Source organism: Suricata suricatta, chromosome 8, assembly GCF_006229205.1.
Source record: "Suricata suricatta isolate VVHF042 chromosome 8, meerkat_22Aug2017_6uvM2_HiC, whole genome shotgun sequence".
Taxonomy (NCBI): Eukaryota; Metazoa; Chordata; class Mammalia; order Carnivora; family Herpestidae; genus Suricata; species Suricata suricatta.
This window is the reverse complement of record NC_043707.1, coordinates 1,670,708-1,685,261: the sequence shown is the minus strand read 5'-3', so window position 1 is coordinate 1,685,261 and position 14,554 is coordinate 1,670,708. Positions and strand designations below refer to the sequence as shown.

The 14,554-nt window shown below is 61.7% G+C and overlaps 3 protein-coding genes across 6 annotated transcripts in view; 2 read left to right on the top strand and 1 right to left on the bottom strand.

The window, feature by feature from the left end:
• PGP (phosphoglycolate phosphatase) overlaps positions 1-1,043 on the top strand; it is a 1,261-nt gene extending 218 nt beyond the window's left edge. The window contains exons 2-3 of the mRNA XM_029946726.1: positions 1-569; positions 673-1,043. Of these exons, the coding sequence (XP_029802586.1) occupies positions 1-569; positions 673-998 (895 nt within the window). The 3' untranslated portion in view covers positions 999-1,043. The remainder of the gene's footprint in view (positions 570-672) is intronic.
• A 1,709-nt stretch (positions 1,044-2,752) lies between these two features.
• Positions 2,753-5,002, top strand: BRICD5 (BRICHOS domain containing 5). Of its 2 annotated transcripts, XM_029946728.1 has the most exons (6): positions 2,753-3,534; positions 3,686-3,805; positions 3,973-4,128; positions 4,201-4,302; positions 4,547-4,700; positions 4,797-5,002. In XM_029946728.1, exons 1-6 carry the CDS (start codon positions 3,490-3,492, stop codon positions 4,889-4,891), a joined length of 672 nt encoding a protein of 223 aa, XP_029802588.1. In that variant the 5' UTR covers positions 2,753-3,489; the 3' UTR covers positions 4,892-5,002. The 2 variants fall into 2 exon arrangements, with proteins under 2 accessions (XP_029802588.1, XP_029802587.1); XM_029946727.1 differs by having other exon boundaries at positions 3,973-4,302.
• On the bottom strand, positions 3,057-8,576 carry MLST8 (MTOR associated protein, LST8 homolog). Of its 3 annotated transcripts, none has more exons than XM_029946723.1 (9): positions 8,493-8,576; positions 7,805-8,001; positions 7,571-7,622; positions 7,326-7,488; positions 6,943-7,018; positions 6,701-6,853; positions 5,766-5,890; positions 5,487-5,650; positions 3,057-5,410 (listed from the first exon to the last, which is right to left on the bottom strand). In XM_029946723.1, exons 2-9 carry the CDS (start codon positions 7,931-7,933, stop codon positions 5,292-5,294), a joined length of 981 nt encoding a protein of 326 aa, XP_029802583.1. In that variant the 5' UTR covers positions 7,934-8,001; positions 8,493-8,576; the 3' UTR covers positions 3,057-5,291. The 3 variants fall into 3 exon arrangements, with proteins under 3 accessions (XP_029802583.1, XP_029802585.1, XP_029802584.1); XM_029946725.1 differs by having other exon boundaries at positions 7,571-7,619; XM_029946724.1 differs by having other exon boundaries at positions 7,805-7,971; positions 8,493-8,560.
• Between the last annotated feature and the right edge of the window lie 5,978 nt (positions 8,577-14,554).

Below are 14,554 nucleotides of genomic sequence, written 5' to 3'. Positions count from 1 at the left end.
GCTGGCCGACGTGGACACGCTGCTGTTCGACTGCGACGGCGTGCTGTGGCGCGGCGAGACGGCCGTGCCCGGCGCGCCCGAGGCCCTGTCGGCGCTGCGGGCCCGCGGCAAGCGCCTCGGCTTCATCACAAACAACAGCAGCAAGACCCGCGAGGCGTACGCCGAGAAGCTGCGGCGCCTGGGCTTCGGCGGCCCGGCGGGGCCCGGCGCCGGCCTCGAGGTCTTCGGCACGGCCTACTGCACCGCCCTCTACCTGCGCCAGCGTCTGGCGGGCGCACCGGCCCCCAAGGCCTACGTTCTGGGCAGCGAGGCCCTGGCCGCGGAGCTGAAGGCCGTGGGCGTCTCCTGCGTGGGCGTAGGGCCCGAGCCGCTGCTGGGCAACAGTCCCGGCGACTGGCTGGACGCGCCCCTCGATCCCGACGTCCGCGCCGTGGTGGTGGGCTTCGATCCGCACTTCAGCTACATGAAGCTCACCAAGGCCGTGCGCTACCTGCAGCAGCCCGGCTGCCTGCTCGTGGGCACCAACATGGACAACCGGCTCCCGCTCGAGAACGGCCGCTTCATCGCCGGTCCGTGCGGGGCGGGGGTGGGGGGAGGCTCGGGGCGGGCCGCGGGGGCCGCTCCTGGCCTCTGACCCCGGGTGCTCTCCTCCCGTCTCTCTCCGCCCCGCAGGTACCGGCTGTCTGGTTCGAGCCGTGGAGATGGCCGCCCAGCGCCAGGCCGACATCATAGGGAAGCCCAGCCGCTTCATCTTCGACTGCGTGTCCCAGGAGTACGGCATCAACCCAGAGCGCACCATCATGGTGGGAGACCGCCTGGACACGGACATCCTCCTGGGCGTCACCTGTGGCCTGAAGACCATCCTGACCCTCACCGGAGTGTCCACTCTAGGGGATGTGAAGAGTAATCAGGAAAGTGACTGCATGTCTAAGAAGAAGATGGTTCCTGACTTCTATGTTGACAGCATAGCTGACCTTTTGCCCGCCCTTCAAGGTTAAAGACTTAGTGTCTTTAATCTCCAGAATAAAACGAATTGAAAACCACTTACCCAAATCAATAGGTGGGGCTTAAGCATCCGCTCAGCTTAGGCGGCTTCGAAGAGTGTACTTGGAGTTAAGTACAGGCACTAGTTGCTAACCTTGTAAGTAAACGTTTGGGGGCGGGGGGGCCATGTTGTTTACAGATGCTTATATTTGAAGATGCACTTTTAAACCTGGAGGGCGTGGTGGGGCTCCTGGAGGGCGTGGTGGGGCTCCTGGACGGCCGGTGCCATTGACAAGGGCAGGCTTAGTATCTGCCCAGGATTCGGGTAACCTCAGGGGGGTTACCCGACCTGCTCATGGGACCGAGGCAGGTCTAGGGATGTTCCGTGTTTTATTGAAAATTTTATTCGAGGGTCAGGCTCCCTTTATAGGGTCAAGGGGAAGACAGCCCGATTATTTGGCCTGTGGTGAGGAACTTGCACAGAGAGCCCCAGGAGCTGTCTTGGCCCCCCCCCCGCTGTAGCACCCACCTGCAGGGTGGGAGTGGGGCCGGCTGTCTCTGTCCTTGGGCTGCAGGGTGCTGACCTCACGGCCGCGACCCCACACTTCCTTGAAAACCACTCTGATGTCACAATCAAGTGTCTGTTCCGTTTCAGATACCCAGGGCTGCCACACCTCACATGTGGTCACGGAGTTTTGTAAATTCCGTCCAGCTAAGCCTCAGTTTTGTCCAGTGTGCGTTTAAATCCGGCTGACTTGAACTGAGCATATTGTTGGCTGAGCGGCCAAGAGGGTGTGGACACTTCTGCTGAACTCTGGGCAGCCGTGCAGAGGGCTCAGAGTAGTGTTGGTACCAAAAATTATTTTTTTACGATTTTGAACAACTTTTGTCCAACAGTGGAATTGAATCTTAAGTGTGTTAATTAATAGCTGTGCTCTGTCTTGTAGGGAAAAATCCCACTGGAGAAGTCTCCGTGCCCCGCAGCCAGCAGCACAGCTAAAGGCATGTGCTGGCCAAGGAATGCCTGTCGCCCTGGGCGCCCTCTGGGCGGGGGAGGAAAGAGGTGTCCCCAAGAACAGGAAATCCTTTTACAAAGCATCGGATCTCTTCCTGTCCTCCCATGCCCTGTCAGGGTGGGGCTGAGATGCCGATGCTCCACGAGGCCACTTTTGGCTCCGGAGCCCCTTGTGGGAGGCCAGCGGGAGGCCTGGCGGGGCCCACCTGCTGACCTGATAAGCAGACTGCCCAGCCGTCCTGGCAGGTAGGGAGGGCCCGGGCAGACTCCTTCCCAGCGCCTCTCCTCTGTCCCCCTGGCGTTTGCCCAGTTTCTCTCCTAGCCCCAGGGCTGCTGCTGCACTGAATCTCTAAGTTCTCAGAGCAATAAAGAATGTCCCTGCAGCTCTTCCCAGGCCGGGTTTCTGGGGTTTGGGCTTGGCCGTGGGGCCGCGTGACGGCAGCCAGCACCTGTGAGGTGGGTGGTGCTGACGTCGCTCAAGGTGGGTCTGGGTATTGAGCAGGCCTGTCAGGGCGTTGTCACCCACACCAGGAGCACGCGGCAGGTGCGGCGGCACGCCTGCTGGGCAGCCGCCCAGGAGCCCGAGTGCCCCCCATCTCTGCCCCTGTTGCACTGTGTGAACCCAAATCTGTATTAAACTCTCAAACCTTTGCTGGCTCTGGCGTTCTTTGCCCTCGTGCAGAGGCTGCCCCAGCCTCACCCGCGTGGGGGGCAGGGGGGCTCCAAGAAGGACCTGTTTTGGGATCGCAGTTCCAGAGCTGGGGCGCCGACCCCCACCTCCCAGGCCTGTCACAGAGGGGCACGTTCAGAAGAATTAGGAAAAAGGAGACAGGAAAACCATAGGAAAGGGTCACAGGGTGAAGCTGGTTAGGAAGGCGCATCTTGCGCGTGGCCAGTGCCTGCTGGCAGGGCCCTGACTATGCAATCCGCAGCACGAGGAAGCCACATGGGCCGGGCCGGGCAGGGCCCATCCTGGTCTCAGACCTGCGGACTGTGTCTGAGAGGTTAAGAAGCCGGGCGGGGCCAGGGATCGAAAGATACAGGCAGCGCAGAGCCCTTACCAGTCGTTCATAAAACACATTTATTGACGATTTCTCGTGCTGAGCCCTAGGAATCCAGAAATTACAGTGAAGAGACTAGAACAGCCTCTTTAGAAAAATTAAGCCTGCCCCCAAGCAGACTCCATAAAGTCGTTCTACCTGGGCCCGAGCCACCCTCGGTGCCAACCAGTGGGACCCGATTCCCTGACAGCCATGCTCTTCAGCCCTCTAGTCTGCACAGGCCAGGCACAGTGACAGGCGCCCCCCTCCCCCCAAGGATGGGGGCTGTCCTGGCTCTGACCCTGGTATCAGGTGGCCGGGCTGGCGGGAAGCCGGGGGGTCAGGAGAGGAGGGGGCGGCACGGTTGTTGGGCTCCTCACTGTACTGAGGTTTCCCTAGCTGACTGCAAGGGGCAGCGGACAATCAGCGCATTGTCACCAGGGCCGCAGCATGGAGCAGACGGGCTGCCGTGAGGAGAGCCCCGGGCCCGGCCAGGTGAGTGCCTCCAGGCACCCGGACAGGCCCAGGGCTTGACCTGGGCAGGGGACAGGAGCACCATGCCCACCTCCCACACCTCTGCCCTTGCCTGAGCCAGCCCGGTCCCCTGTCTCTGCTCAAGTCCCCACTGACTTCAGTGTGCCCCCAGGTGAAGGCCAAGCCGTGTCCCGGGGGCTGGAAGGGCCCCGGCCTGCTGCTGCTGCTGGCACTGGCCGCCGCGGGGGCCATAGCCGGAGGACTTCTCGGCCTCGCTCACAGCCCTCCAGAGGTGAGCTCCTCCTCAGGACCCAGCCAGGGGCACAGACGGTGGGAGGGGGGAAGGAGAGGCTGGTGCATCCCGGGCCCCCAGTGGAGCCAGGGCTCTGAGCGGTGGCAGGAGGACCAGACAGCTGGAGGGGCCAGAAACCCCACTGAGCTCTGGCTTCCTGATCTCAGCCTCTGCTGCAGATGCTCCGTCTGACCCTCCCGAGTCCCAGGGCACCCTGGTCCAACCAAACCGCCCAGGTGGATGCGGCCCGGAACGTGGCGACCATCCGGGTGACCCCGGCTCAGAGCAACCGCAGCTGGGCAGTGCTGTTCGATGGGCAGAGCGTGAGTGGGCAGGGGTGGGACCAGCACCCGTGGATGTTCAGGTGGCCCTGCCTCACCCACCTGCCTCCCCAGGGCTGCGTCTGTTACCGCCCCTCGGAACACCGGGCCTGCTTCCTCCGCCTGATGGAACCCCAAGATCGCGAGACCCTAGAGCTGCTGGTGAACAGCTCAAGGGTAAGAGCCGCATGCGGCCAGGTCCTGGAGCCAGGGGACAAAGGGGCCTGTGTACAGCCTGGGCCTGCAGCGGGCTGGGGCTCTGGTTTCAAGAAACAGAAGCTCTGTCTTCCCTTGACTAAGGCTGATGACAAGAGCTGAGGGTGGCGCTGGCACTGGGCCAGGGTGTCCGGGTCGGGTCCCGCCCCAGGCAGGGGAAGTGCAGGCGCCCCTGTGCCACGGCCCACCAGAGTCTTCTCTGCAGGCCGGAGGCTCCCACGGCCCCAGCCAGGACACCCGCTACGCCCGGGAGCTGCTGGCAGTACTTGGGGACCGTGAGGTGGACCCGGCCCAGGTGGGGGAGTCGGTGCGGCAACTTTGCACGAAGACCCCGATTTACTGGGCCCGCCGAGCAGAGGGTAAGTTGGGGCTGTGTTGAGAGGCCCGGGCCCCTGCAGGGTCGTCCAGAGAGAAGGGTGAGGGGCCCTCGGCGCTCAGGGAGGCCCTTCCCCCAGGACCGCGGAGGCAGCGGCTCATCTACCTGTGCATCGACATCTGCTTCCCCAGCAACATCTGCGTGTCGGTCTGCTTTTATTACCTCCCAGACTAAGTTTGAGGTCCGGCCCGGCCCCAGGCCAGCCAGCTGGCCGTCCCCGCCGTCAGTCACACCGAAGGTGGCTGCCAGCGGGGCCAATAAACCCTCCACCTGGCTGTAACAGTGCTCTCTGTGGCTTCAGAACACGAAACGGGCAGGGAGTGGGGGACAGTGGCTTGGGACGGGGCACCAGTCTCGCATGCCCTGGTCGCGTGGATCTGGGATTTTTGAAACAAGTGCCGGCTGGCTCAGGTCGGCTTCCTGGGAGCTGAGAGGATCCCGGCCGTGCGGGCCTGGCCCGTCGAAGCCAGCCAACGGGACCAGGGTAGCCGTCAGGGGGCCCTGGCCGGGGCTGGTGGAGGGTCACTCTGAGCCGTGCATGGGAACAGACGCACGCCGCGGCTGCTGCCTGGGGTTAGCCCAGCACGCTGTCGTTGAAGGCCAAGCAGACCACAGCTTTCTGGTGGCCCCCGTACTCCCGCTTGATCTCGCCGGTCTCCACGCACCAGAGCCGGGCCAGGTTGTCCGAGGAGGCTGCGGGGCGGGTGTGGGCAGCAGCTCAGGGGGCTGGCGGGGACGGGGGCGGGACGGTGCGGCGGACGGGGCTCACCTGTCACGATGTACTGCGAGTCGCCCGAGAAGGCGCAGCCCCACATCCAGCCTCGGGAGGACTCTCCCGGGTTGCTGCTCTTGATGCTGAGCTCCGTCATCAGGGAGAAGTTGGATGTCCTCCAGATCTTGCACGTCTGGTCGGCAGAGCAGGTGGCAAGGAGCCTAGGGGTGGGCGTGGGGGCGGCGGGGCGGCGTCAGCAGCCACTCCCACCCTGCGCCCCTCTGCCGTCCGCGAGCCAGACCCTGACCCATCGGCACCCTCTGAGCCCACACGCACGTGGAGTCAGGGCTGAAGCGACACTGCAAGGCGTAGCGGGTGTGCGCGGGGATCTTGGTCTTGGGGATGAGCTGTGTCACCTCATCACCGATGCCCCCAGTCAGGTTCCAGACGTAGCAGTTCCCCTGCAGGCAGGCAGGGAGTCACGGGAAGCCTGGAGCCTCCCATCTGACGCACTGGGAAGGCTGCCCTGGCAGCTGGACCCAGATCTGGCGCTGCCATCCAATACGGGGGATCTCTGCGCGCAGAGATCCGGGGGCCAGGGACGCGTGGCAGGCCCCTCTGGTCCTGCCTGCAAGGACCACCCAGCAAGCTGAGAGCAGGGGGTCACGCCTGGCCTTGGTGAATTCTGCTGGCCAACGGAAGTGAGAAGAACCAGAAGGGAGGGGGGCCCCTCAGACGGCAGGGACGGCAGGCTGGGGACCCCATGAGGCAAGTGAGCTGTGGAGACGTTACAGGGAGTTGATGAGGCCAGACAGGGTTTTGGGGGCTGAATCCCAGTGTCCCGAGGCCACGGTGAGGAACTGGGCACCGAGGGGGTTGATGCAGGGCATGGAGCCCTCGGGCGGCTGCGAGAGAGTGGCGCGGGGGTGGAGAGTGTCCGGGAGGGCGGAGGGAGGCCGCGGAGCAGCTGCAGCTGCTGTGCGGGGAGACAAGCCACACAGGGACCAGGAGGAGACGGGGAGGAGAGGGAAGGAGAATTGAGCGGCTCTGGAGGCAGAGGTGACGGCCACTGGATGCGCTAGGGCAGGAGCAACAGGGGGCATCAGGATGACACCCAGTTTGTGGCTGGGATGGAGCCGGAGCCCTGGGTGGGGGGGTGTGAGGGAGCATCTGGGGAGAAGCCCTGCGCAGGGAGAGAGCGGGACAAGGGGCTGGGTGCTGAGCTGGCCCCGCGCCCCCACCCCACACTGGCCCTCACACCCAGGACGCACGGTGCTGTTGACGGCTGCCATGTAGCTGGCATCGGGGTCGATGTGGGCGGACGTGATGGAGACCTCGGGCTCGGGTATCAGCTGCTCGTTGTGGTCAGTCTTCAAGTCCCAGATGTGGATGGCACCGCTCTGGTCACCCACAATGAGCTCTGCCTGGGGTGCGGGGCAGGTGAGGGAGGGCAGGAGACTCCCGCCCCGTGGCACCCCTGGGTGGCCGGCCCTGTGCACACCCCTCCCCTCACCTGGTTGGGGTGCAGACACACGCAGTTAATGGGTGCGTTCACCTGGAAGATCCGCTGACACTGCAGATTGCGGGACCTTTGGGGCGGGCACACGCCGTAGTGGATGCGATCCAGCGCCCCACTACGCGCCAGCCCCTGGCCTCAAGGTGGGACCTGAAGCACTTCCTGCTCCAGAGCTCCCTGTGGTGTCAGGCTCAGGCCGGGCTCGTCTTTGTGTGGCTTCACCCCTGGCCTACCCTGCCCTCCTCACTGCCCTCAATAAACCGCCCGCCAAGCCCATCTCAGCCTGGGCTCGGAGGGCCCCGCCCCGAAGAAACAGTCTCCCGGCTGACCCCCAGCCCCGCACGCCCAGCAGCGGGCCCCTCCTGCCCGCGGGCCCACACCTGAGGTCCCAGATCCGAGCAGTGCAGTCCTCCCCACCCGTGTACATCCAGCGGCCATCCTCATGGAAGCCCACAGACGCAATGTTCCTGTTGACGCCGTCGTAGCTGATGATGGGGTTGGGGTTGTTGGAGCTGAGATCGTACATGCGGATGTGCTGGTAACCTAGGGGCACGGGCTGAACTGAGGCGCGGCCGTGCCTGGATCGGCTCGGCAGAGACCGAGGCCGGGCCCAGGGCACAGGTACCTGCGGCAGCGATCATGCTGCGGTCGGGCGTGACCTCCAAAGCGTTCACCTGCTAGGCCCGTCAAGGAGCATCAAGGAGCGTGAAGAACTGAGCCCCGGAGCCAGACCCCTAGAGGCCTCCGCTGTCTGGGTGGGCCGCTGCCTCCTTTCCAGCCCAGGCATGGCCTTCCTGTGCCTAGGCTGTCACCCCCACCAGGCGTCCTTCCCGAACCAGCCCCCTTGAGTGGAGGATACAGAGTCTTGATGCTGCACGGTGCGGGTGCAGATCCCACTGTGGGCCTGCCAGAACCGCACCGTGTGGTCATAGCCCGCGGTGGCCAAGATGACCGGGTCACTGCCCACCGTGCCTGGGGACGTGTTCATGGTGTGGAAGAAGGCTCGGGCCTGCACGGAGCCCACTTCTGAAAGGCAGGGGTCAAAGGTCAGAGCACCTGCACAAGAGAAGGGATGCAGTATTCAGGGACTACCCTCTGGGTCCTCTGGGTGCTGAAAGATAGGCATTATCATTCTCATTTTAGAGATGAGAAAGCTGAGGCTTAGAGGTTCAGAGAACGCGTGACAACCTGCGGACAGCTCCTAGCTCCAAGGCTCGTGCTCCGCGCCCCACGGACGCGGCCAGGACGCCACCCCACCCGCCGCCGGCAGGGGGCAGTCACGCCCGGGTCGCCGCTCTGCCGCAGGGGCGGGACGCGCATGCGCAAGGGAGGCGGACGGACCGAGAGAGCCGAGCGCTGCGGAAGCGCATGCGTAGCAAGGCCCACGGCTAGGCCTGATGGGAGGGGGCGCTCTCTGCCCCAACCCTCGGGTTTCCCGGTACTGCAGCGACAGCCCTGGCGGCGTCCCGCTGGGCCAGCTTCGCCCAGGCGCTCTCCCCGGGCCACCCAGCAGCCGCTTTGCGGCCCTCGCCCCGCGGCCCCCGTACCTTACATGCGGCTCTGCGCTCCGCCACGGCCCAGGACGTCGAGCGGAGCCGGAGCAAGTCGATAAGAGACCGCGGCCGAGCGTAGAGTTATCGATGGGCCTAGGGCGACACCACGGGACTTAGGCGGGGGTGGTGGGGCGAGACCAAAGTTCTGGGGCGGGGGGAGGCCTCCGTGAGACCTGGCCTCAGCCTTCTTCCCACTCGGGCACCCCACCCTTCGGACAGCTACCCATTTCCCAGGCTTGGTTCCGAGGGGGGCGCTGCGCCACCCCCTTCCCTCATCCCCTACTCCCCACACCCGGCTAGGCTGCCCAAGTAAGATACAGGACGCCCGGTTAATATTTGAATTTCAGGGAAGCAACAATAATTATTTTTTGGTATAAGTGTATCCCAAATATTGCACGTGATATACTTATCCTAAAAAGCTACGGATTGCCACGGGAAATTCAAATGTTGAACTGGGTGTTGTGTAGTTTTATTTCCTGGACGTGGCAATGCCAGGCCGGGTCCTTTCAGTCCTGGTCAGCACTAGCCTGACCCTCTTGTCTTCCGGCTCAGCCTAGTGACCCCTCCAAAACTGGGGTTCTTCATGCTTCCTGTTCCACTTAGCGCTCCCACACTCCATGCACTGTGGCCTCACCCTCTTAAACGGAAAAAAACAGAAAAACCCCACCATTTCTTCCCACCATGCTTACAAACAGCAGCACACCTCCCCTCCTTGCCCCAGGCTTTGGGTCCCAGGAACCGTCCGCCTGTACCTTCCCCGCCTTCCTCCTTCTGTCCCCTTGGCCTTTAATCACCAGAAACAACCCCAACCCCTCCATTCCAACAGGCACTCTGCTCCATAAGGCCGTTCTCAGCAGCTCCCGAATTCTCACTTCTCACTCACTACTCAACCCACTGTCCTGTCTTTTGCCCCCAGCTCTCCAGTGAAGATATCACAAGTCACCTGGGGGGCTCACACTGCCCAGCCCAGGGGATCTTTCTCCTTCCGCATCTTGACACAGGTGCACAGCGGGGGGCAGGGCTGCCCCCTCGGCTCCGCCTGCTGCAGCGCTTCCTGCCGGTCTTTCTCTGCCTTCCTCTGGAGGCCAGCCTCCTCCCCAGTTCACCCCGAGGGCTCTCATCTGCCTCTGGGGCTTCCGATACCCTCCCTGTTCCCAGACCTTCCACCCTGTCCAGCTCCGATCCAGCTCCCGGATAGACACTGTCCCTGGAAGTCCCCCGAGGCCTCCACTTTCTGTGGCCAAGACAGTTCATGGTGGCCCCACCCCAAATGGCTTCCCCTCCTGTGCGCCAGTGCCCTGTGTGTTACAGCTAGCGGTGGCCCCGTTGTGTCCGTCACCCCCTCTCAGAACAGCCTCCTAGCCTGCCTCCCTCCACCCCCTCTCACCCCCATCCAGGCTGCCCTTCACCTTGCAGAGTGGCCTTTTAAAAACCTAAGTCTGACCCCTGTTAGAAGCCTTCGCGGGTCCCCCCTCCCCCTGCAGCCCTCTGGGCCTGGCCCTTACCACCCCTGCAGCTTTCTCCCTCTGTCTGCTCCAGAGGCCACGTGCTCCATCCTGCCAGGGTGGACAACGGCCTCAGAACTTGGCACTGTTCTGAGGGAAAGAGAGAGAGAGAGAGAGAGAGAGAGAGAGAGAGAGAGAGAGGGAGAGAGAGAGAATCCCAAGCAGGCTCTGCACTGTCAGCACAGTGCCTGACACAGGACTCGATTCCACAAACCGAATCAAGAGTCTGCGCTTAACCCACTGAGCCACTCAGGCACCCCTGGGCCCGTTTTTGTTGTAACTGTTTTCATATCCTATGAAATGAACCTTTTTTAAAAAGTTTTATTTATTGGGGCCCCTGGGTGGCTCAGTGGGTTAAGTGTCTGACTCTTAATTTTGGCTCAGGTCATGATCTCACAGGTTGGGAGTTCAAGTCCACATCTGGCTCTGTGCTGACAGTGCAAAGCCCACTTGGGATTCTCTATCCCATTCCCTCTGCTCCTACCCTCTCTCTCCTACCCTCTGCTCCTGCACGTGCTCTCTCTCTAAATAAATAATCTCAAAAACATTTTTTAAAGTTTTATTTATTTATTTTGAGCAATCTCTACACCCAGCATGGGGCTGGAACTCACAACCTGAGATCAGGAGTCACGTGCTCTTCCCACCGAGCCAGCCGGGTGCTCCTAAAATTGACCATTTTTAGAGGGAACAATTCAATGGCTCTTAAGACATTCACAGTACTGTGCATTCACTGCTTCGGTTTAGTTCCAGAACATTTTCATCACCCAGAAGAAAACCCTGGACCGCTGGGCCGTCTCTCCCCGTTACCCGTCCCCACTCAAACCCCCGGCCCCTGACAGCCACCAGTCTACTTTCTGTCTCTATGGATTCGCCTGTTCTGGAAACTGCATGTAGATGGAATTCTACAGTATATGGCTTTAGGGTCTGACTTCTTCCACTGAGCATAGCGTTTCGAAGCTCGTCCAGAGAGCCGAGTATGTGTAGCCATTCACCCCTTTCTATGGTCTAATAATACTCCATGGCGTGGCTGGACACGTTTTGTTTACCGGCTCATCCACTGAGGGACACCGGAGTTGTTTCCACTTTTTGGCTATTAACGAATCATACCGCCCTGAACATTCTAGTACAAGTATCTTTTTGTGTATAGTAGGAGTGGAATTTCTGGTTCACATGATAACTGTTTAACTTTTTTTTCAATTTTTTAAACATTTATTTATTTTTGAGAGACAGAGACAGATCATGGGCAGGGGAGGGGCAGAGAGAGAGGGAGACCCAGAATCCAATGCAGGCTCCAGGCTCTGAGCTGTCAGCACAGAGCCCGACATTGACCTCGAACCCACGGACTGTGAGATCGTGACCTGAGCCAGAGTCAGACATTCCGCTGACTGAGCCCCCTAGGCGCCCCTATGTTTAACTTTTTGAGAAACTGACAGAAGGTATTAGGTCTTCACAATGGCTGTGCCGAGGAGAAAAAGCGAGGCAGTCCTATGGCTAAGGACACACATGATAACACCAGTCCCGCTGGGCTCAGCTCTCCCCTAACCTTGCCTCTTCCGGGCAGCCTGACACCTGTGTGTCCTCATGATCCGCCTCTGTAAGCACAGGAGCCCCGTCGAGGCGGCGCTGGGCGCGGCAGATGGACACGTGGCGTCGGAGGGTGGGCAGAGGAGGAGCCCCGGCACCTCAAGGACATCCAGAGCAGTCTGGACCCGCGAAGGAGCCCGAGAGCAGGAGGCAGGAGGGAGGTTTGGAGCTGAGGGAAGGCTGGAAGATTCCACCAGGTGTCTGTGGGGTCCCACCTGTGTTCCAGGGACCAGGCCCTGAGCTGTTTGCCTTTCCTGTGTGCGCTCTGGGCGGAACCTGGGGACTCCAAGGCCCCACGCCCAGGGGTGACTGCCCACCCAGCCTAAGCAGCTCAGCATCTCTGCTGGGCAGGAAGGGGGGCAGGGTGCTGGGCTGTTGAACCTGTCTCGCGTCGCAAGCACCAGCTGAGCACCTACAGAGGTGGCGTCTAAGAGAATGACAGAAACGGTGGCGGCTGACATATGCTGCGTGCTCCCAGCCACCCATGGGGATGGTATGCTTGTCATTCCCATTTTATACCTAAGGGACCAGGCACCAGGGGCCTGGGCGGGGGGCCGGGAGGAGCAGCAGGGACCCCTCCAGTGGGGGGGGGGGGCAGGCGTGGGGCTTGCGCAGGCCCCAGTGGAGACAGCCGTGCAGCTGGGAAGGGGGCCAGCCCGGGCTGCGGGCTGCTCCGCGCTGAGCGGCAGCGGCTCTGCTGGTTCAGCAGCCCCTCCTCCCGGGATCCTCGGAGGCCTGACTTCCTGGATGGCTGCCCAAGCCCCACGCCTCTGCATCCTCATCCCCCATTCGGGGCGGCTGCCCTACCTCGTGACCCCCTCCTCAGGCTGGGGGGACCCCAGGCAGATGCACATCTGTGTTTTCGTGTGGACCCTCCCATCAGCCCCGGGCTGCAGGCAGAGCCGCTGGTCCATTTTACAGATGAGGCAGCTGAGTGTCAGGGCTCATCCAAAGTCCCTGGGCTGATCAGTAGTGGATCTGGGACTTCTTGGCCCTTCCCGGGCTGGTGGCCTCACCCGGCAGAGCGAATCCGGCAGAATCTGTAATAGCTGTCGTCTTCAGGCCTGAAAGTGGACCACACAGCAAGGTACCACTTGTAGGTCTGGGGAGTGACTGCGGGGTGCCTGTTTGTGGGTTACAGATTCAGCTGGGGGGCGGGGGCCAGCTGCAGGCAGGACCCGTACATTGCTCAGAGGAATTAGAGAATTCTAATTTGGAACTTGGCCTTTCGGGTCATGAGGAAGGTATATTTGTCAAGGTAGGAGATCAGAACGTATTTTCTTAAACGAGTTATCAGCCTGACTTCTAACAGTTAGATATTTGGACATTTGGTGCGCGGGCCTCTGTGCCCTTGCCCCAGGCCCTGCCAATGTCAGGCTCGGGCCGGCGTGGCTCACCGTGCTCAGCCGAAACATAAACATACTGGCAAGGAGGACACTTACCTTATTTGTGTATTTGGTAATGGCTCCTGTGTGCCACGCACACCGCTAGGGTCTGCAGATACGAGTCACATATCCTCGCTACCCAGACTGCCCAGGTAGGGAGAGGCAAGAATATCACAATATCCACAGAAGCCATTTAGTGAGCACTTACTAAGTTCTACTGCCAAGCGCTTTACGGAGAGCATCACAACCCCCCAGCCACTTAAGGAAAGCTATCACTTTTAACCCCCTTTTTTACAAAGGGGAAACCAAGACTCAGAAAGACAAAGTGACCAGAAAAACAAAGTAAGTAAGAGGCAGAACTGGGGCAAATGCAGAGGCAAGTGTGGGTTCAAAGCTCAGACACATGATCTTCAGATTCTAGAACCTTAGGTGGGCCACTTGGCTTCTCTGGAGACTCAGTTCCTTCATCTGTAAAATGGGCACAGTAAATCTGTGACGTGACCAGCATGGTGCCTGAGCCAGCAGATGCCCAGGAATTGGTTACTCTAAAGCGGGGGGGGGGGGGGGGTTTCTGTGTTTAGGGCTGCCCGGGGGCCCAGCATATGCTGAGAGACCGAGGCTCACTCCCTAAACTCCAAGGAAGACGCTGTGGTGAGAGCTGCGTGGATCAGGGACATCCTACTGCCTGCTCCTTCCCTGCCTCCGACCAGCCACCTTCCTCCTGGACTTGCTTGATGGTCTAACTGTAGGAAGAGGGGTGTCCAGACCCCTCCAAAAGCTCGGAACAGCCTTGCCCTAGGTGGGGGGCGATGCTCTGCCCCTCCCTGCAGGGAGACAGTGAGCCTGAGCCAGGACTCCAGCCCCAGCCCATGACACGGTGAGCTGCAAGCCCAGGAGGTCAGAAGGGTGACACCTCTGTGTGCGAGCGTGAGGGAGTGCGGAGTGGCCGGTGTCTTACCAGGACTGCCCGGCCCAGAAGTAGCCCGAGTCTGTGGCTGGAGGCTGGAGGGCAAACAGACTTGGTGGGGGATGAGATCGGTGCCGGACAAGTCTGTGACCCCCATGGGTGCTGGGATGGGGGATCCAGCCCCTGTGGGTGGCAGGTGTGGGAAGCTGCACCGCACTCGGCGCTGGGGGGCTGCCCTGGGGTTGGGGTTCAGACTGAGGCTGGGGGGCAGAGAGCTGCTGCCCTGCATTGTTTGTGGAGAGAGCAGGAGGCTGCAGGGGAAGCAGCAGCAGTTGGGGGTGGGGGTGCGGGTTCCCTGACACCGAATTCATTATTGGGAGATTCCTCTTCACAATCCCTCGACACCTCCCACGGGAACCACGGGCCAGAAATGTCTGACAGCCTCTGGCAGGCCGGTTCCCGTGCCGCCCGTGCCCGGGGCTCTCGGCGCCCGGGTCCCCGCCCGCCCACTGCCTCCGAGTCCCTCCTCCCGTGGGTCCCGCAGCCTCTGGAAGCCTCTCTCCGGCTCAACCTCGCGCCGCCGCCGTGTCGGGGCTCCGTGTCCAGCGCCCCCCCGGCGGCTGCCGTCCTCAGCCGCTGGCGGTCGCCTGGGGCCGCGGGCCGTCCGCAGAGGCC